The 21,543-nt window shown below is 43.4% G+C and overlaps 1 protein-coding gene across 11 annotated transcripts in view; it reads left to right on the top strand.

The window, feature by feature from the left end:
- Positions 1 to 21,543, top strand: part of RAB30 (RAB30, member RAS oncogene family) — a 101,879-nt gene that overhangs the window by 64,640 nt on the left and 15,696 nt on the right. For 10 of the 11 annotated variants that reach the window (XR_008615373.1, XR_008615372.1, XR_008615371.1 and 7 more), the window contains 3 exons: positions 9,055 to 9,155; positions 12,915 to 12,998; positions 19,169 to 19,352. Coding sequence is in view for 8 of the 11 variants with exons in the window: in XM_055078705.1 (XP_054934680.1) it covers positions 9,063 to 9,155; positions 12,915 to 12,998; positions 19,169 to 19,352 (361 nt within the window). In the remaining 3 variants the exon portion in view is untranslated. Of the gene's footprint in view, positions 1 to 8,435; positions 8,815 to 9,054; positions 9,156 to 12,914; positions 12,999 to 19,168; positions 19,353 to 21,543 lie in introns of those variants that run through there. The other variant, XM_028501000.2, reaches the window with a different exon arrangement.

The following is a 21,543-nucleotide window of genomic DNA, read 5'->3' on the forward strand; positions in this document are numbered from 1 at the left end:
GGGCCTCTCACTGTTGTGGCCTCTCCCGTTGCGGAGCACAGGCTCCAGACGCGCAGGCTCAGCGGCCATGGCTCACGGGACCAGCCGCTCCGCGGCATGTGGGATCTTCCCGGACCGGGGCACGAACCCGTGTCCCCTGCATCGGCAGGCGGATTCTCAACCACTGCGCCACCAGGGAAGCCCAGCCCTTTTAGTTTTAACTCACTATTGCCCTCCATGGAAGTTGCATTGATTTGCCTCCCACTAGCAGTATTCAGTGCCCCATTTCTCTACACTCTGTCCAATACAGAGTGAATGTTGCCAATCTGATATGAAAAATGGCCTCTGATTACAAATTGATTATAGTTTTCATTATAAATTATTTATAATTATAAATTCATTATAGTTTGAATTTACTCAAACTATATGAGGCTGATTTTTTTTTTTAATGTAAGTACCATTTTAATTTCCTTCTTGTAAACTATCTGCTCATGTCCTTTGCCCTTTTTTTCTATTGGGTTATTCATTTTTTCTTATTGATTTGTAGGAACTCTTTATGCATTTAAGGAAATTAGCCCTTAGTTATATGCATTTCAGGTATTTTAGTTTATCTTTTACTGTTTTGCAATGCAGAATTTTAAAAAAATTAGTCAAATGGGTCAATATCTTTATTTTATGGCTTTGATTTTGAGCAATTCTTAGAAAGCCTGCCCCACTTTAAGATTTATATATTTATGTATATCCTGCTTTCTTCTAGCACTTTCATGTTTTCATTTTAAAAATACAAATCTTTAATCCATCTGGAATTTATTTTAGTATAACTCTCACAGAGTTCCAACTTAATTTTGTCACAGAAAAACATGGATTTTGAATCCTGATACTTTCACTCATTAGCTGTGTAATTTTGAACAAATAGGTTAACTCCTCTGAACCTCAGTTTCCTTATCTATATATAGGAATAATAAGCCTACTTAGAAGGAGAAGATATGGGGATATATGTATATGTATAGCTGATTCACTTTGTTATAAAGCAGAAACTAACACACCATTGTAAAGCAATTATACTCCAATAAAGATGTTAAAAAAAAAAAAGCCTACCTAATGAGGTTGTTGAAAAAGTTAAATAAGATTATATATGGAAACAGCACAGTTCCTGGCACATAGTAAGTGTTCAAATCATGTTCCAAATACCCAGGAACCTGGGAAAACAGTGTGTTCACGCAAGGGGGAGAAGTTCTAGGTGCGTAGGATACAGAGGTCACCTTGCGACTCACCAGTGTGTGACTTAGGATGAATCACTTCATCACCTAAACCCTCTGTTTCCTCACCTGCCTAATGAATGATAAGAACCAGCTCTTGTTGGCAGGTCCAGATTAGATCATGTCTGTGAAAGCATCTGGTAAACTGTAAAGGGCCGTACGAAAATACTGGGGATTATGGCCAGATGAATGAGGAGCAGCCACGACACAGGTGGGTGTTTGCCATCCCTGCCCAAGAAGAATAATTAACTTACAGTAAATTGAAATTAGCAGCTGATGTAAAGCAAGTGAGCTGCAGCAGTTGATTAAAGTAATGTTTAGTAATTGCCTTCTAGTAATTAAGCAATAATGAGCTTCCTGAGACAGAACCTTGTTAGAGCAAAAGACAGATCAAAGAGTTCCAATTCAGGCTTCCCTGGTGGCGCAGTGGTTGAGAGTCCGCTTGCTGATACAGGGGACGCAGGTTCGTGCCCCGGTCCGGGAAGATCCCACATGCCGCAGAGCGGCTGGGCCCGTGAGCCATGGCCGCTGAGCCTGTGCGTCCGGAGCCTGTGCTCCGCAACAGGAGAGGCCACAACAGCGAGAGGCCCGCGTATCGCAAAAAAAAAAAAAAAAAAAAGAGTTCCAATTCATCATATACTTCTTGAACACAGCCAGTGGAGTATGCAGACACGAGTATCTTGTTGAAGCGTGGTCCTTGTCTTTTAAAATTTTTTAAATTTTTTATTTATTTATTTTTTCTCTTGGTCCTTGTCTTTAAGGACAGATAGTAGGAGCAATAGACGTGTAGGGCATGGCCCCCTCCACCAGACAGAGCACGTGTGGATATGTACTTGGAGGAAGGGCCACAGTGCCCTGGGATTGTGCAGGAGGGAGATACTCACTTGCTCAGCTCTCCAGTCCCTGGAGTCTGGCCCAGATTCTGAAGAACCCGAGCACAGTAATGCTTTCTTCACATGTTACTTGCTGCCCCCCCCCCTTTTTTTTTTTTTTTCTTTTGTGGTACGCGGGCCTCTCACTGCTGTGGCCTCTCCCATTGTGGAGCACAGGCTCCAGACGCGCAGGCTCAGCGGCCATGGCTCACGGGCCCAGCCGCTCCGCGGCATGTGGGATCTTCCCAGACCGGGGCACAAACCCGTGTCCCCTGCATCGGCAGGCGGACTCTCAACCACTCCGCCACCAGGGAAGCCCACTTGCTGCCCTTTTTTATTCCTTGTTTGGTTGTTTTTGATGTTTCTCATGTCCTGCCCATCTTCCTCCACAGCTGGGGTTGTGCTTAGGGCCTCTGTTTCTACTAGACCTGATGAGTCAAATTTTCCCTGGGTAGGCGTTGCTAGATAAAATATAGAATGCCCAGAGACTTCCCTAGCAGTCCAGTGGTTAAGACTCCACGCTCCCAATGCAGGGGACCCGGGGTCGATCCCTGGTTGGGGAACTAAGATCCCACATACCGCAACTAAGCCCACAAGCGACAACTACTGAGCCCGCGTGCCGCAACTAGAGGAGCCCGCGCGCCGCAACTTAGAGAAGCCCGTGTGCTGCAACGAAGACCCAGCTCAACCTAAAAAAAGTATGTCATAGGAAGTATTTGGGTCATACTTATATGCTAAAAAATTATTCATAGGTCCCATGTAATATTTGGAGCAAACATATTAAAATTTATTTGTTGCTATCTAAAATTGAAATTTAGCTAGGTCTCCTCTTCCTTCCTTCTTTCCTCCCTCCCTCTAGCAACCCTACCTGGGTAGCCCTGATTTCAAATGCTATAAAATAGCATTTACCACACTAATGTTTTGTGGAGGCTTAGTAGCAAGGGATATTAAAAGGTATTAATATAAGAAAATATTTTTCAGCTAAAGTCATGTTTGGTAAATCCTGGATTAAACAGTTAGACAGTTTTCTTCATTGTGGAAATTTTCAAAACCTTATAAATCTCCAACATTGGGTTATAGTATTTAGTATTTCTCAGTTATGTCACTATCTTCCCCCTCCCCCTTCCTGAGTTTTTAGGGTCATAGGAGCAAATGTTGAGTGAAGGCTGATGGGCATTCTGGGTGTCCATTCTTTTGTATACTGTGAGTTCTGATTCTGGGTTTTGGGAAAACAGCACTCCGTAGAAAACAAAAAAACTTTTTGTAATATTATGATTGTTTTTGTTTAAAAAATCCATAAATTAAAAAAATGCATAGATGTGAGAATATATATATATTAAAAAAACTAGAAGGATGTATGCCAAAATATTAACTGGACTTACCCCGAGGTGGGGTGTGGGTAGGGAAAAAGATTTTCCCCAGGTGATTTTCTTTCCTTTTTGTTTGGCTATGTGCTCTGCAATCAGTATATGTGACTCTTGTCAGAGGGTTGAGGAAAAAAAATTTTTTTTTGATTATTATATTTTTTAAAACATTTGATTATTATACATTTGATTATGTATCACTTTTCCATATATTACCTGATTTGCCTCTCAAGCAACTCAGTGGTGTAGGTTCTAATACTCTCCCGATTTTAGGGGTTCAGAAACTTTACACTGCTCTCTGGCAGACCCAGATCTCTTGGTTTCCTTCAGCACTCATACTGCCTCTTTGGGTTAGAGAAGGGGCAGCACACGCCGTCCTGGGGGAGGGGCTGTCCTGGAGAGGGGCTGTCCTAGGAGGGGCCCTGGTGCCTGTTCACCCACCCCCTCCGTTTATAGACCAAGGTTGAGACCTTGAAAGAGAAAAGGACCTGCGTGAGACACATGGTCTTTGAACAAGGGCAAGTCGCCTGAGTATCATTTTCTGGGGCTGGGGGTCAGAAGGCAGGGCAGGGATCTGGCCCTGTGTTCACCAGAAGCCTTGACTTTATCTGTTACCCTGAGCCCAAAAGGGCAAGGGGAAAAAATGTTCTGATGTACAGCAGTGAATACAGTTTGTTTTGTTTTTTAAAAAGGTCACTTTGATAAATGGTTTATGTTGCCAAAATCACATTGCTTAGAATTTTTTTTTCTTTTAAGCTTTTCATAGTACATCTTGTTTCCTTATCTTTTTAAACTCATTTTTTTCTTTTCAGCTATTTTTCCTTTTTTTGAATCTTCTGTACATATCCATTTATTTAGAGCTGTTGTGGTGATGATGCTATTTGAGGTTTGGCTTGTTTATCTGAGTAGTGTTCCTGTTTATATTCCCTGTGCTGATACTGTGCGGTTACAGGGACAAATGGTGACTGAATTATGGGTGTGGTTTTCAAGGAAAAGTCTGGGTCCAGCTCCTAAAAGAGACCTGGGCTTGGAGGGCATCATGAGGAGCTGTGCTTGTATGACCTAGAATCAGTGTGTGGTCCTTTCAATGTGGGTGCGTTGCTCCTAGACCAGGAATGTTCCAGAACACTGCAGCTCCAAGGGACCTCGGGGCACATTCAACTGACCCTGCAGCCCTCATGACAGTTATAGCAGTGCTGTCAACCTCGAGGCAGGGGGCAGCAGCATCCTATTTCAGTAGGAGCGGGTCTCTGGAGTCAGATGGATCTGTCTTTGGGTCCTGGTCCTAAGACTAACTAGCTGCATGACTTTAGGATAAACTCTTTGTGCCTGTTTCCTCTGCTATGATTAGGGATGGTAATCATAGTACCCTACCTCATACGGTTGTTGTGAGGATTAAATGAGTGAATACATGTAGAAGAATGCCTGGCACATAATAAACATTGAATTAAGTGTCAGCTGTTGTTAACAATAATAGAATATACAGTTCTTAGAATTGTGCTTGGCCAGTAGCATATCTTGTGACATGTTTGCTCCCCAGACAAGGTGCCAACTTTTGTTGTCAGTTTTAGGGCTGCGTGTAACTAACTACTACTGAGTGGGATCCCCCTCCTTGGATGCTGTCTCATCACTTGGTGATTGGTGATGCCTGAGCTGTTACATTACTTCCCAAACAGAAAGCCTTCCTCAGAGCGTAGTTTCCAGAGATTCTTGTGAGCTTTTCATCCAGCAATGTGTTTTCTATTAGAACAGTAACCACAGCCAGTAACCTGGAGTTTACAGTCCAGCCGTAGCCACAGGCAGCCTGCATTTCTAAAGAGACCAGACACTTTTTCCCCCAGAAATTTATTTAAAAAAACATTCAACGGAGCATTGAAGTAATTTCTTATAGAAAGGAGAAAGGCCTTCACTTTTACTCTGTGGCTTGCTCTAGGTGGTCACTACCCGAGACTTGACTATGAACGTGACTCTGGCCACGTAACTCTTTGCCTTCCTTTCCTGAAGGTGCATAATTTGGGCACTGCTGACCTTCTCTTAGAAGCCCTGTTTCTCAGGTCTTTATTTTTGGACATTCTTCTCTCGATTCTCTGCTTTGTTTCTTTGACCTCTGCCAAAGATGGAGAAATAAACGTGTTGCAAACGATCTAAGCACAGAAAAAGAATGTGGCCCAGCACTGTGTTCTTTTTGTTGACTTAGGAAGCAGTGAGTTGTGGTCCATGTATGAGCCACAGAGCCTCACATCTTCCTGCTCTCCTTGCACCTAGCCCTGAGATTTTTTTCCTTTTCACTTTTAACAGCTTTATTGAGTTTTTGTTTGTTTGTTTGTTTGTTTGTTTTGTGGTACCCGGGCCTCTCACTGTTGTGGCCTCTCCCGTTGCGGAGCACAGGCTCCGGATACGCAGGCTCAGCGGCCATGGCTCACGGGCCCAGCCGCTCCGCGGCATGTGGGATCTTCCTGGACCGGGGCACGAACCCGTGTACCCTGCATCGACAGGCGGACTCTCAACCACTGTGCCACCAGGGAAGCCCTTTATTGAGTTTTAATCCCTGCATTTTTAGCCAGAGTCTGACCTTGATTCTTATTTAAACTGCTACAGTGTGGTAGAAAGAGTTCTGGATTTGAAGCCAGAGGGGAAGAGAAAAAGGAAATCACATTTATTGAGCCTTACCCTTCATCATTCCATTTCTTCAGATCTTTCTTAAGATGCTATTATAAGCCAGGCATTGTGAAAGGCGCTGTAGGGCAGTGCTTCAGGGATGTGGGAGCTGGACCCAGGCTATCTGGGTTTGAATTTCACTTCCATCAGTGAAGTGGGACCCACCGTTAAGTAGGACCTTAATGACTTCTTATTTAACTTCTCCTGTGCCTCAGTCTCCCCATCTGTCGAGTTAGAATGCTAATAGTGTCTACCTGATAGGAGTGTTGTGAGGATCAATGAGTTAATAGTAAAGAATGAGGTGGGCTTCCCTGGTGGCGCAGTGGTTGAGAGTCCGCCTGCCGTTGCAGGGGACACGGGTTCGTGCCCCGGGCCAGGAGGATCCCATGTGCCGCGGAGCGGCTGGGCCCGTGAGCCATGGCCGCTGGGCCTGTGCGTCCGGAGCCTGTGCTCCGCAACGGGAGAGGCCACAGCAGTGAGAGGCCCGCGTACTGGAAAAAAAAAAAAAAAAAAAAGAATGAGGTGATGATGATGATGACGGTGACAATGATGATGATAGGGAGGGGCTGGGGTCAGGACTCAATCAGACAGAGACTTCACTGCTGTCATGCATCTCACAGCTATGTGTGCGCGTGCACGTGCATGCTGAGGGATGAACTTGGAGTGTGAGACAGATATCAATAATTAAGTACAGTAAAACTTGGTGAGTGTTACTATAGGGCAGGGAAGGGGACTGTGGGAGCATATGGCAGTGAGGCTTCTTTTGATGGCATGTATACCTTCTGAACTTGAAGTCTGGCTGTTAGGTTTATGACTTTGGGTGACCCTCAATTTACTCACCTGCGAAACAGGTAACATAAAATACCAGCCTCATAAACTTGTAAAAACAAATGGAAATAGACATAAAGTGCCAAGTATAGTGCCTGGCATATGGTGAGTTCAGTGACCGTTTATGGACCCAGATTCTTGACAGAGAGATATTTTTCCTTCACAGTCCCGGTGAACAGAGATAGAACCCCCTGGGCTGCCACCTGCACGTTGGCTTGGCTGCCAGTCATCTTTCCAAGGATCATTGGAATCCACATAGAAACCACCTTTGCACACAGGGAATCTACTCCCTTGGCTCCTTCACAAGTCTCAGTGCAGTAGACTCTCCTTCCATCCTTCCACCCTGCAACCCTCAGCCCTTTGAGCTTCAGCTGGCTGGTAGGAGTGACCCCGGGCTGCTCTAGCCTCCCAGGCACCCTTACCATCTTGGGCTCGCTGATCATCCTTTTCCTCTTCCTCCAGAGTCCCTCGGGCTTGTTCTGCCTTCACCTTATGAAATGAGGTTTTTTCTGTTTTTTTCAATTTTATTTAACTTTGTTATTTTTTTTAAAAATTTATTTATTTTATTTATTTATTTTTGGCTATGTTGAGTCTTCGTTACTTTAAGCAGGCTTTCTCTCTAGTTGCGGCGAGTGGGGGCTCCTCTTTGTTGTGGTGCGCAGGCTTCTCATTGCGGTGGCTTCTCTTGTTGCAGAGCACGGGCTCCAGGCATGCAGGCTTCAGTAGTTGTGGCACATGGGCTCAGTAGTTGTGGCTTGCAGGCTTTAGAGTGCAGGGTCAGTAGTTGTGGTGCATGGGCTTAGTTGCTTCGCGGCATGTGGGATCTTCCCGAACTAGGGCTGGAACCCATGTCCCTGCATTGGCAGGTGGATTCTTAACCACTGCGCCACCACGGAAGCCCTGTTATTGTTTTTTAACTTTTCTCATGTTGGTTTCAAGGGCAGAGACTGTCTCATCTCTGTATTTCCTATGGTGACTAGCACAGTGCTGTAGTAGGTACTCAATAGACAATAATTGTTTTTACCAGGATAGGGCTTTATGGGTAACCAAGACTCTTTTGTATAGTTATTTTTTTTTTCTTTCAAATCTGCACCACAATCCTTGAAGTAGACAGAGCAGGTAGTATTCTTTTCAGCACAATTAAGAAACTAAGGCCTACACTTCAGCCATAGGTCCATTAATTAATTATTTAATTCTACAGAGAAGATATTTACTAAGTGTAACTCTGTCCCGTGGGCTAGGAAAATAGAGCTGAAAGACATCCCTTCCCTCAAGGATGAGGCAGACGTTTGAACAAATAATTGTATGAAGTTTCAGGACAGAGGAACAATGAACGTGTTTATTGGGGGAAGATCAGCGAAAAATTGAGAGAGAAAGAGATGCTTGCATTGGTCCTTAAAGGGATGACTTCACAACACAGAAAGGGTGGGCGGGAGGGCATCCCAGGTAGAGAAAATACCATGTACACAGCCTATGGGAATGAAAAGACCAGCACCTTGGGAGATACTGCAGCATCAGCAAGGCTGGCAGGAGGTGTATAGCAACAGGGTGGTGATAGAAGGGAAGATGGCGGTAACTCCCACTGGTAAGACCCCAAGACCCCCAGGACTTGCAGGAGACTGGAAGCTTCCTCCCTTTGTTCAGTCTCCCAGTTTCTAGCCCTTCCTCCCAGAGGCACTCACAGCATGTACATAAACCACCTTTCAGCTTTGGATGGGCTCCCCTTCGCTTTGCTTCCTTGCACCCCCAGCTTGTCTGCACAGAGATTTGCAATCTCCTTTTGATGCTAAAAGAAAACATCTTATCACGTGAGAGACCTGCGACCTGACTGCTTGGAAGAATAAAGTTTACCAGGTGAAATGACATCTGTGTCATTTGCTCTTTGTGGCGTGAGGTGACTGGGAAGGAATAAAGTCCGTCTGTGACCAAACACCTGTGTTCCTCTCTCGCTGGCAGGGTCACCAGAGGGGAGCATTAAATTCCTCCTCAAATGAGTCAGCCCTGCTGTTCCTGAGGAGACGGGCTGGCGCAGCTTGAGCTCTGTGGGCAAGTCTGACCAGGCCCATCTCACTCGTGCCTGTGTTTGCCTTGCAGCTGTGTAAATGAGTATGGAAGATTATGATTTCCTGTTTAAAATTGTTTTAATCGGCAATGCTGGTGTGGGGAAGACGTGCCTAGTCCGACGGTTCACTCAGGTAAGAAGTCTGAAGTCTGGGGTCGGGTTAGGGGATCCTGACAGGATGGGTGAGTGGTACCCACGCCAGCCTCTTGGCTGCCAGTACTTAACGAGCCCTTTGCAAGTGTACCAGCTCCATAGCCTAATCTAGAGGGTTTTTTTTCGACATTTAAAAATTTTCATCTTATTTGAAGTCTCAGCAACAGTGAACATGACCACTATTTTATCTGTGAAATATCCTTTGCTCTTTGCTTTCTTTTTTTTAACTTTTTAAAAATTGAAGTATAGTTGATGTACAATATTATATTACAGGTGTACAACATAGTGATTCACCATTTTTAAAGGTTAGACTCCATTTATAGTTATTATAAGATGTTGGCTGGATTCCCAGTGTTGTATAATATATCCTCACAGCTTATTTTATCTGTAATAGTTTGTATAGACTAGAGTTTCTGAACCATTTCCAGAGAGCACGGCTCAGTGGGTCTCCATCAGCCCTCCCACGCCTCTTGTGGCTTCTTTTAGTAAAAGGGGTGAGTGGTTTTGCTTTCAGTCCGCAGTATCAAAAATAGCTTATCAGATAAAAAAAAAGATTACTCGTTAATAATAATCCAAAGGTGGAAACAAATGAATCTGGATGTCAAGTTAAACCTAAATGTTAACTTTTTAAAAACTCAAATTCAAATTAAACCCCTCAAGCTCCCTGCTGATGCCCTCTCAGTTCCTCCCAGAAAACTGATCAAATCGTTTTGGTTTAGAACCAAATATGCTGATTTTTCTAATCTATTCCACGGGAGGGAAATGAGAACAGTGAAGGACTATTTGAACTAAATTAAATGTTCCCTCTGGGTTGAGTCCTTATCATTTGTTCTAAGTACAAGTTCCCTTTGGGGCTGCCCTTTTGAGAATTACTGCCAGAGATTATATACCTGATTTCACACAGAAATGGGTGGGAAATCATTCTGAGGTTGACCTTCTTCTGTGTTTTCCTGGAAAATTATGAATGGCATCCTTTTCAGTATTTATCATGCATGCATCTTGCATTTTCATAAAGTGCTAATGGGGAAGGTTGAGAATAGCTCTTCTGTCCAAGGCACAGGGCAACCTGGTGCCCAGGAGAGAACACTGGCTCTAGAGTGGAGACACAGGCCCTCGTCCCAGCTCTTGTCCCGTGAGCCTGGGGAAATTCCACCCCCTTGCCGAGCCTTCCTGCCTCCCTGTGATCTCCAAGGCCCCTTCTAGCTCTGACAGTCTGTGGTTCTCTGGAAAACTGGAGAGACAGATTGGATAACACAAACAGCTTGAGGGCATAGTCACCTTTGGAAATGTCAAGGTTTTTCCTATGATAACGCAGAATAGGACTTTTTACTAAGCCATGGCTTGGTGAAATCAAAAGTAACAAGCTGATAGGCATCTGGGCTCAGTCAACTGCCATGGCGTAATATTGGAAACTCCAACTGGTTTTACTTCCCCCTACCATTAGTAACCTTTCTGCTTTTGGCAGGAGGACAAGACTGCAGAGATGTAAAGTTTTCAGTCCCTTTGTCAGAAGTTCCCTTGACCTTGTCTAATTACTGAAAGTTCCCTTAGAGACTTTTCAGTCCACTCTTCTCATTTTATAGGTAAAAAACTCATGTCTTAGAGGGATGAAATGACTTATTAGCATCTCATATCATGTTAGTGGCAAGGCTAGGATTAGAATCCAGATCTTCTGGTTCACAGCGTGATTTTTTTTTTTTTTTTTTTTTTTTTGTGGTACGCGGGCCTCTTACTGTTGTGGCCTCTCCCGTTGCGGAGCACAGGCTCCGGACGCGCAGGCTCAGCGGCCATGGCTTACGGGCCCAGCCGCTCCGCGGCATGTGGGATCCTCCCGGACCGGGGAAAGAACCCGTGTCCGCTGCATCGGCAGGCGGACTCTCAACCACTGCGCCACCAGGGAAGCCCTACAGCGTGATATTTTTTATCTTTTGCATGTTCTAACCTCTGAGACCATAGGAGTCTGGCTTTTCTTTTTAAAAGCATAATTCTTGTCATTAGGGGTAAAAATACTTTGATTTTTTTTTTTTTTTTTTTTTGCGGTACTAGGGCCTCTCACCAACGCGGCCCCTCCCGCTGCGGAGCACAGGCTCCGGACGCGCAGGCCCAGCGGCCATGGCCCACAGGCCCAGCCGCTCCGCGGCACGCGGGACCCCCCCAGACCGGGGCACGAACCCGCGTCCCCTGCATCGGCAGGCGGACTCCCAATCACTGCGCCACCAGGGAAGCCCTACTTTGATTTTTAAACAGTAATTTTTACCAATAAGCACACCACCCCTTACTTTTCTTTTCTGTTTACTTTTTACCCCTCCCAGTCCCTCAACTCCCCCCAAAGTTCATATTTCATAGACAGGATTATGTTTAGTTTTGTTATTTAGTAGACAGTTAAAATGAATTGGATTCAGCTGTTTTTGAGGCATGAGGAATTGGGGAACAAAATGATGAGGGAGACACTGGGAAGGATTTGTTTTATTTTTTGGCATTTGTTATACTGCAAAACAGCTGGAGCTATAAACTTGAAGCTTGTTGGCAGCCTTGTGTTTGAGCCAAACCAAAATAGAAGAAAATTGATTCAATATTTGTAAGCAAAGTTATGAATGTTTATATTTACATCTTTTGCAGACGTGCAGTGGAACAGTGTCTCTGTTGGTTTGATGCTCAGTCTTTTAAGTTCAAACTTTAATTAAAGAACTCTCTTGTTAGGGAATGGACTTAATTAAAGAAGCCCCAGTCTTAGCTCCCAGAGCTAATAAAGTCCATTTTACTTTAATTTCTGGAAATTCTGGAGTATGAATGTGAAGAGGGAAGAGAAACTAGGTGAAGGCTTTTTTCTTGATAGAATTCCTTCCCACCTTCAACTCCCTCCCTAAGCTTACGGGAAATATTATGTGACAGTAAATTACATTATACGTGTAATTTTACTAAAATCATACCTTTCTAGTTCAGCTTCCAATTTGATGTAAAGCTTTGTTTTGAAATACTTACATCAGACCAGAGAGAAGGACTGGTTTGCCTAAGGTCACTCAGAGATCCTTGGCTGCTGCCTCCTGGTTTGGTGCTATTTCTACTATACTGTCTCCCTGGATGACTGCTTTTCTTCAGTTATCTTCCCAGGGTCATTGGCCCTGATCTCATATATTTGTATCTGTATGGTACAGAAATAGTTATCACTCTCAGGGCAGATGGAAATTCAAAGGATCACTGTCTCATTCATGTTTCTTGTGTTGAGTTCTTGTTTGTTTTTTCATCTTGGTTGTTCACCCCCATGGCTGTCCAATGCCCTAGACTAATAGCCAGTTTTAATCTTCCTTGATCTTACTTTTTAGAGCACCTGTCCATTTGCCCCCACCCAGACCATCCCGATCTCATCCCTGCAGCTCTGTGTCTTATCCTTGTGTCTGATTTTTCTGTTTCATTCTTTGAAGTCAGGTCCCCTGTCCTTTCCCAGTTCTCTTCCTTTACCCTCTCTGTCTGCTTCCTCCTTTCTTTGTCCTCCTTTCCCCTTCCTTCTTCTTTCAGCATTTCTCTCTCCCCCATTCACCCTCCTTTCTCCTCCGCTCAAAACATACACACAAAGTTAAATTAAACAGGGTTCCCATGACACTAACCAGAGTTCTCTCTTCTACCAGTTAACTCAGCCAAAGGAAGGAGCTGGCGATGGGTAGTAATGGGGTGGGGTGGGGGGAGAATCTCATTTAATTGAAAGATTTGCTTATTGTTATTTCTATTATTTCTGCTTTAGGGTCTTTTCCCCCCAGGACAAGGAGCCACAATTGGAGTTGATTTTATGATTAAGACAGTGGAGATTAATGGTGAAAAAGTAAAGGTAAGATACTAAGTGTTCAATAAGGGTTTCATTGTGTTGTGTGAGAGGAAGTAGTGTTTTCATAACATTTATTAAATCACCTAATGGAAACCCACACCTAAAACATACTCAGCCATGGCAGCTTATTTCCAAACAGAGTTCCTCTCTTCCGTTTATAGGGGCAGGAAGGGGTTATGGGTGATGTGTTTACAAATGGGAAGACAGCGAGAGAAGAGCTAAGGCAAGTTTGTCCTGTCTCTTGTCATGTCAGACTTCCCTGGTGGTCCAGTGGTTAAGACTCCGTGCTTCCACTGCAGGGGGCATGGGTTCGATCTCTGGTCAGGGGACTAAGATCCCACATGCTGTGTGGCATGGCCAAAAAAAAAAACAAGAAATTTCTTTTGGGGATCTCTTGAGTTGGGCCATTATGCAGAGCTATTTCTTCTTCTTCTTCTTCTTTTTTAATTGGAGTATGATTGCTTTACAATGTTGTGTTAGTTTCTGCTGTACAATAAAGTGAATCAGCTATGTGTATACATATACCCTTTCCCTATTGAACCTCCCTTCCCCCACCCATCTAGGTCATCACAGAGCACAGACCTGAGCTCCCTGTTTCTTCTTAATAGCAGCTTGCTTCATGAAAGAGCCTCCCGATTCCTACATTCATTATGGGTTATTCTGTTGCATGAATCATTTATTAGAATTATTCTGTCTACCACCCTACCCCTATCCCTAGTAAGGGAGAAATACTAAATGAGGGGTCCAGGAAGGGTCCATGATCTGTCCCGTCCCCTTTGTGGCCTCTGGATGGTTTGGTACCTGTATGAGCTATGGTGTCTGAGTTCAGTAACAGGAGAAGGGAGGTAGTATTTTTCGAGTGCCTAATATGCATCAATCCCCCTGCTACCTGTTTTTACATTTAACTGAATCCTTATTGTAAACTCTGTGAGGTAAGTGGTAAATTGTCTTCATTTTATAGTTTTCAGAGAGGCTGAGTGACTTATTTATCCACGGCTACACAGTTTAGCAAGGGAGGTAGGCAGGATCTGAACTGGTTTTGTGTGGGCCAGTGCACCCCACTGCCTCCCGGGCAGGAGTCTCTACTGCTCTGAGAGCAGGGGAGAATGAGGGCATAGTAAGATCATTATCTCGGAGCAAGGAAAGAGGGAGGTGATGGAAGGAAGTGTGCAGTAAGACTAAATTACTTGGGGGACTTCCCTGGCGTTCCAGTGGTTAAGTCTCTGTGCTTCCACTGCAGGGGGCATGGGTTCGATCCCTGGTCAGGGAACTAAGATCTCACACGCCGCGTGGTGTGGCCAAAAAAGAAGCAAAAAAAAAGACTAAATTACTTGGAAGGAGGGTAGAGATACTGATCTTTGGCACTGTGCCCCTCAGAGTCAGTGAAATTCCTCGGTCAGATCTTTCAGAGCTGAGTCCCATGGAAAGAAGGGATGACCCTCAGCAGCACAGTGAGAACCATGGCATCAGAGTTCCAGCCAGATCCCAACCTCAGCATCCCAGGTTTGAGTCCATGTCACTTGCATCCTTCTCCCATAGGTACCTGCACTCCCACCTTCAGATGCTTCAGGAAGGGCAGAGAAGCTCCGGGGTGCTCTTACAGCATGTCACAGACATACAGAGATGTGTTTAGGATGAGGCTCCTGAGTGGGGGACAGAATCTTGCCTAGTGTCTCTTTCCAGCCCTGACTCTTCAAAGGGTTTTTTTGTTTTTTTTTTTTTTTACTGCAAAGACATCTACACCAAATGCAATAGTGATGGAGAGCTGGGGGCTCTGGAAAATAAAAGCAGGGTGTGGAATCCACATAAATGCCAACTGGAAAGGTCAGAAAAACTGTGCATTGGGGTAGTGAGAAGGAGCTGGGTGGGGAGAGAAGGGAGCCAGGAGTGTGCACTCAAGAGGCGGCGGCAGGAAGAGCCACTTGTAGTTCTCTCTTGTTACAGCAGAGGCAGGTGGTGCCATCCCAGGGAGCTGGGTTAAGATAACTTCTGTTTTAGGCATTTTATTTTCAGATATTTGGGTTTCCCATTTATATACATATATATGTATGAGTTCATTCCTTTGACCAGAAAGGTTCATGCCTGCCATGTGCCAGGCCCTGGGAATAGATAGCAGTGAATAAGAAATGGTCCTCATTGCTAAAGAACAGGCTTATTTTTCCTTCCTGAATCCCCAGATTTAGGTATTACATTTATGCCCCTTTCCGTGAACCATAACCTCATTTTTGAGTACTTATTATACTCAGCTAAAATCCACCTTTTTATAGCATCGAACTCTACCATGAGACCACAGGCTCCCCAAGAACAAGGTTTATATCTTACTCATCTTTGTATCACAGCACAGTGCCTGTTCCCATCATCACTTTAGGCCTCCGGACCTTCGTCTGTGAGAAGTGAGAGTTGGTTCATCTCCGAAATCCAGTCCTAATTAATTTGCCTGCGATTTTTTCTAGCCGTATATGTAGAATCAAGATAGAAAATAACCCGCTTCAACCACATTAGTCCAAGGGTCTCATTAACACTTGGACATGTGAGGAGAGCAGCCCCGGCTTCACTAAGGAAGCAGCTGTTGTCTTATTATTGTTGGTGTTCTTTAACATTTACTGAATACCTCTTCTTGGTGAGAGTTAAGTGTCTTTTTGCTAGTAGTTTGCAGGCTTTCTCAGGGCCCCACAGAGCCAACGGAAGGAGAATCCATCTGTGGTGTGTACAGGATCACCCACCTGGCGAGTGGCAGGGCAGGACCAGAACCCCGGTTTCTCTCCTGACTGCTCATCATCCACCCTCAGCCTCTCCTACAAGTCCCATTCTTTCTAAGATGACTCCCAACATCACAGGCAGCTAAGCAAAGGTGTTAGAAAGATTCTCATAGCTATTAAGTCCTAGTGCCAAATCAGTAGAGACAAAGTTGAGGAATAGGCCCTTCTCTTAAAGTGGTCTGTATTATGAAGGTGACCTTGGGTAGAAAATATAATTAAAACTTATATAGAATTTTCTCCTAACTACTGATTTTTTTTAGCCTATCATAAATTAATGAGTAATAAGCAAAACTGTAAGCTCAGTCTATGACATTTTAACCTTAGGAGATTAATTATAATAGAAGTAGAAGATTTGCTGGATTTTTCTCTCATCAGGTATATATTGCATAGATAGGAAAGTCCTGAAAGTATGCATATGTATTTCCTCTTTCAGCCATCTGTCCATCCTTTCATTTATCCAGCCATCCTGTGTTAGAGTGGATGCTTTGTGCTAGGCGCTGTGTTAGATAAAGCATCTTTGTTCCCTAGTAACTTACTGTCATTTTGCTGAAACGTTTCACCTGTGAAATCTTCTTTACTACTCTGCTAATCATTTAAGCAGAATGAATCCATCCTTCCTTTGTGATTCCACCATCCTTTGTTCATTCAGTTAGCCATCATTCCAATGTGTCCACCACGTACCATGGCCTGTTTTAGGAAGGCACCAGGGATATAAGGTTAAATAAAAGGCAGCCCTTACCCTTAGAGAACCTAGTCTAACAAGGGGACATAGTAGTAAACCAATGATTGCAGTACGTTCTTGTAGCAGTGAGGCAATAGAGGTGTTAAGTGGTGGTACAAAGAAGAGAGTAGACAACGGTGCAGCCCCATACTGGAGGTGAGAGTGGTTAGAAAGCCCAGGGCAGTGGTATTGAGAACATATTCATGGACATAAGACTAACACCAGGAGACACTCTCCTGCTGGCCCCTCTTTAATAAAACATCTCATATCTTACCATGGTTAGTCAACTATGTATTCATCCTCCCTGTCCTAGGAGCTTTTTGAGATCAGGGATTGTGTTTTATTTATCTTTGCATCCTCTCTGTGCTTAGCACAGTGTTCTGCATCTGTTAATGATCTATAAATGCTGAAAAAGAGCAAATGAATTGCAGAGAGAATAGTGGAACCAAGTTGGATAATAAAGGCAGTGGAATATGGATCTCCTCAGGAGTTAACTATAAGGCTAGAAACAGGCAGCCCCTTTGGGAAAACAGCCTACATCTCAGCCAAGACATACAATCACTATTCTAGAAAATATCTCAGTGGTTTTCATTCTCAGAGCTGTTCTCAAGATGTGCCAGTCATGAGAACATACTGATTTCTAATGATTGGCAGTATTAACAATCACAAGTGTTTTTCGAGGCTCCGTGCGGCATTAAAATAATAGTCTCTTGTTCTAAGACACAGCCTGGCAGAGGGGAACCATGTCCCTAGGTTTGAGGCAGAGAAGAGAAGTAGCTTTTGTCCTGGCAAAAGCTGTAACATCTGTATGGTCGCCTTCAGCATACACAGGCTTTCATGTACATCATCAAAGGGCAGCTGTGACTCCAAATCAAAGGAGAGCCTGTGTGCCGCTGATTGGCGGCAGGGACCACCGGTCACTCATCAGTCTCCTCAGCTAAACTGGTCTGAGCAGAGGGTGATACCAACTGCCTCATCCTCTTTGGATGCAGATGTACATTTAAATCAGTCTCTGGCAGCAAAGCAGCACGGTGTATGGACTGAGTCCTCTCCTGGGAGTCAGAAGGCCTGGAGTCTGTGTCCCAGCCTTGCAAGTAACCTGTTAATGAAAGAGGCATAAACTTGCCTACCTCACTGGGTTGTTGTAAGGATGAAATGAGACCGTGAATAAATATTTGAACATTTACTCTTTGCCAGACACTGTGTTTGGTATAGGGGATAACGGAGAGTAAAATGGACCCCACCTTCCCCCTCATGAAGCTTTCAGTCTAGTGAGGAAGACGGTTCTGAAACAAGTTATTTCAAGTAACTAAGTGATTCAAGTGTGTCAGGTGCTGTGAGGGAGAATTGCAGGGTAGGTTGCAGGAGAGATTATTTGGGGGTGGGGATGGGGAATCTGGCCTAATCTGAAGGTTCCAGAAGGTCTCCCCTGAGGAAATGATGTTCTGTTAATGGGGGTGAAGGCATTTTGTGACATGTGAAATTGATGCAGTTAGAAGGGAAGATTATTGTTGGTGTGATTTTTCAAGGCCTCGGATTTGTTGTGCACTCAGCAGTCGCTCTGGGGCAGAGTTCTCTTTCAGAGGTCTGCTCTGTGCAGGGAAATTCAGGTTGAAGTGAGAAGTGTTTTGCCTTCTTTGTTATTAGAACCATCAGGTAAATGACTTCAGCAGGTTTGCATATTATTAACCTCTTTTTGTAAAGAAGCCACCAAAGCCCAAAGAGATTAAGTGACTTGCCCAAGGTCACAGAGCTTACAAGTGGTGGAGGTAAATTATTTTCTTTGTCTGCCATGGCATCGTTCCTGTTTTCGTTAACAAAGATAATACCTTAATATATTCATTTGAATGGATTTTTTTTTCCCTCTCCAGTTGCTGACTGAAATGCCAACAGTCACAGTGACAGCTTGCCCTGGATCCCGACTTTTGTAATAGGGCATTATGATTAAGAGCAGGGACTCTGGGACCACACTGCCTGGTTGAATCAGCTCTAGGACATATTGGCTGTGAGACATTGAGCAAGTTAATTAATCTCTCTGTGCCTCAGTTTCCTCATGTAAGAAATGGATATAGGAATAGTACTTACCTCATAGAGTTGTTGTGAGGGTTAAGTGAGTTATTCTATGTAAAGTGTTTAGAATAGAGCTTGTCATGTAAGTGCTCAATAGTTTGGTTGTCTTTTTTTAAAATTTTTTTGTAAAGAATAGAGGGGATTGCTCATAACCAAAAGGAGAACGTTTGAAATATGTTATATGAATGTAAATCTTTAACAAGACATAGGAATATACTTTCTGATTTGGAAAATTAAAGATATGAGCAATGAAGAGTCTACAGATAAAAAAAGCAATTCTTATGGGAAATAGGCTTATAATAAAAATTAAGTAGATTATTAATACCCTAATTTCACCTTTTAAATGAAGTTATACAAAAATAATCTAAATGCCTTAAAAAAAAGAATAAAGGGGAAACTCAAAATAATTTAACAAAGAAAAAAACAAAAATCAAAGTGAATCCCTATCTTTAACCAGGCTCACCCAACAAATCTTTAAAAAAATTGTAGGTACCTTTTTCTTAGGGCAAAAAATAACCATGAAATTATTTGGGTGAAGGTGCTTCTGTTTCTAAACTAAAGCAAGGCAGTGCTGTCTTTCTTTTTTGCTTCACCAACCTGATCCTTCTCTTATGCCTTTACAGCTTCAGATCTGGGACACAGCAGGTCAAGAGAGATTTCGGTCCATCACCCAGAGTTATTACCGAAGCGCCAATGCCTTGATCCTCACCTATGACATAACCTGTGAGGAATCCTTCCGTTGCCTTCCTGAGTGGCTGCGGGAGATAGAACAATATGCTAGCAACAAGGTCATCACTGTGCTAGTGGGTAAGTAAGGACTAATGAGGAGGGACATTGATTTGTGAGCATAAGAGAATTTATAATCACATAAGGCCACGTGTCTTGGTACCTTCCGAGAGTATAGTCTACAGCTGTATAATTCATGTGGTCAACATTCAGTTCTTCTAAATGAAACTGGAGAGAAAATGAAATAGATCCTACCCCATGGTGATGGTTTAGAAAAGTAAAGTAGAAAATGTTGCTGATTGATTTTCCTATCAGTGCAGGCTCTAGGGAAGAAGGTGGATTGCCATGAAAGTTATGTGGGCTGCTGAACATTACAAAAAAATCTAGGCCATGGAAACTGCTGGTCTAGAAGTAAAATATATCTACATTGATAAGGAATTCATTATTGAAGCAATTATTTTTTGCCTAAAAAATGGACTTTGGTTAATTTTTTCCCTTCTTACATTTATACTGATTTGAAAAATTCTAATTTTCAGAAAGAATAAGGGAAATTCTGCAGTTTGTTTCCTCTTGTAGGAGGGTAGAACCTCTATTTAGTATGGGGGGAAAGCAGAAAATAACCCATGTTTTTTTTTGTGGTGACAAATGCACCCATTAAAAATGAAATTGCGGCGAAACAGATTAGATTGTTAAAAATCCTCTACTGGTGATGGAAAAATGTTAATAATATTTGGTTGTTAAAATGTTTTCTTCCCGAGAATTCCCTGTCAGTCCAGTGGCTGGGACTCCGAGCTTCCACTGCAGGGGGCACAGTTTTGATCCCTGGTCATGGAACTAAGATCCTGCATGCTGTGTGGTGTGGCCAAAAAAAAAAAGAAAAACAAAGTTTTCTTCCTAAGAAGGAACATTGTTGTATATTCTAGAAAGACCTGAATTTTGGAAATCCAGTAGAGAACCTCAGAAACATTAAGTTAAAAATCATTGTTAACAGTAAGTTAAACACTTTATAGAAAGCATTATAGCTAGTGTATATGTGCCAGGAGTCATATTAGGAATATTATGTGTCATGATCCCAAATTTACAGATGAGGAAAGCAAGGCTCAGCCAGGTGAAGTTCTTTCCCCAAGGTCACTCAGCATGTAAGACTGACTTCAAAGCCTGTGTTTATCCAACTGTAACGTGCTGCCTTGTAACAGATTGCTGGACTTTTCCTTCAGGCTGCTGGGTTAAGTATCTGCCTCTCTATGAGCTAACGGTCCATGCTCGGTCCTGAAAACCCTCCTGCACACTGGAGAACCTTTGCTGTGAAGAGCTTGAAAGCCCTCCACTTTGGACATAAAGCCCTTGAGAACATGAGTCAAAGCATTACTACTTGGGATTCTATCTAAGGAAGTTAAATGAAGATATGAGGGGACATGGTCAGTCAGCTCAGTATGAAAGAGGCACTACCTTTTTATTTTTTATTCTAAAAAAAAGTTTATTTATTTATCTATGGCTGCATCAGATCTTAGTTGTGGCATGCAGGATCTTTCGTTTTGGTGTGTGGGCTTCTCTCTAGTTGTTTGCGGGCCCCAGAGCACGTGGGCTCTATAGTTATGGTATTACAGGCTCAGGAGTTGCAGCACGAGGGCTTAGTTGCCCCGTGGCATGTGGGATCTTAGTTCCCTGACCAGGGATTGAACCTGCTTCCCCTGCATTGGAAGGCGGATTCTTAACCACTGGACCACCAGGAAAGTCCCAGCACTGGCCTTTTTTTTTGTTTTTAACATCTTTATTGGAGTACAATTGGTTTACAATGGTGTGTTAGTTTCTGCTTTATAACAAAGTGAATCAGCTATACTTATACATATATCCCCATATCTCCTTGCTCTTGTGTCTCCCTCCCACCCTCCCTATGCCACCCCTCTAGGTGGTCACAAAGAGGGGTGATCTCCCTGTGCTATGCGGCTCCAGCACTGGCTTTAAAAAAAATTTTTATTATTGAAAACTTTAAACATAAGCAAAATAGAGAAAACAGTATAATGAACACCCATATACACATCTCTCAGATCTGACAATTAACAAACAACTCATAGGCCATCTTATTTTATCTTTTCCCCATCTCTTCTGTCTGCCTTCCCCTTCAGATTATTTTGAAGCAAACCCCAGATGTCATATTAATTCAGTTTACATTATTTCAGTGTGTATCTCTATAAAAGACATAAAAATTAAAAAAAAAAACAACCTAGGGCTTCCCTGGTGGCGCAGTGGTTGAGAGTCCGCCTGCCGATGC

Source organism: Physeter macrocephalus, chromosome 16 (genome assembly GCF_002837175.3).
Source record: "Physeter macrocephalus isolate SW-GA chromosome 16, ASM283717v5, whole genome shotgun sequence".
Lineage (NCBI taxonomy): Eukaryota > Metazoa > Chordata > Mammalia > Artiodactyla > Physeteridae > Physeter > Physeter macrocephalus.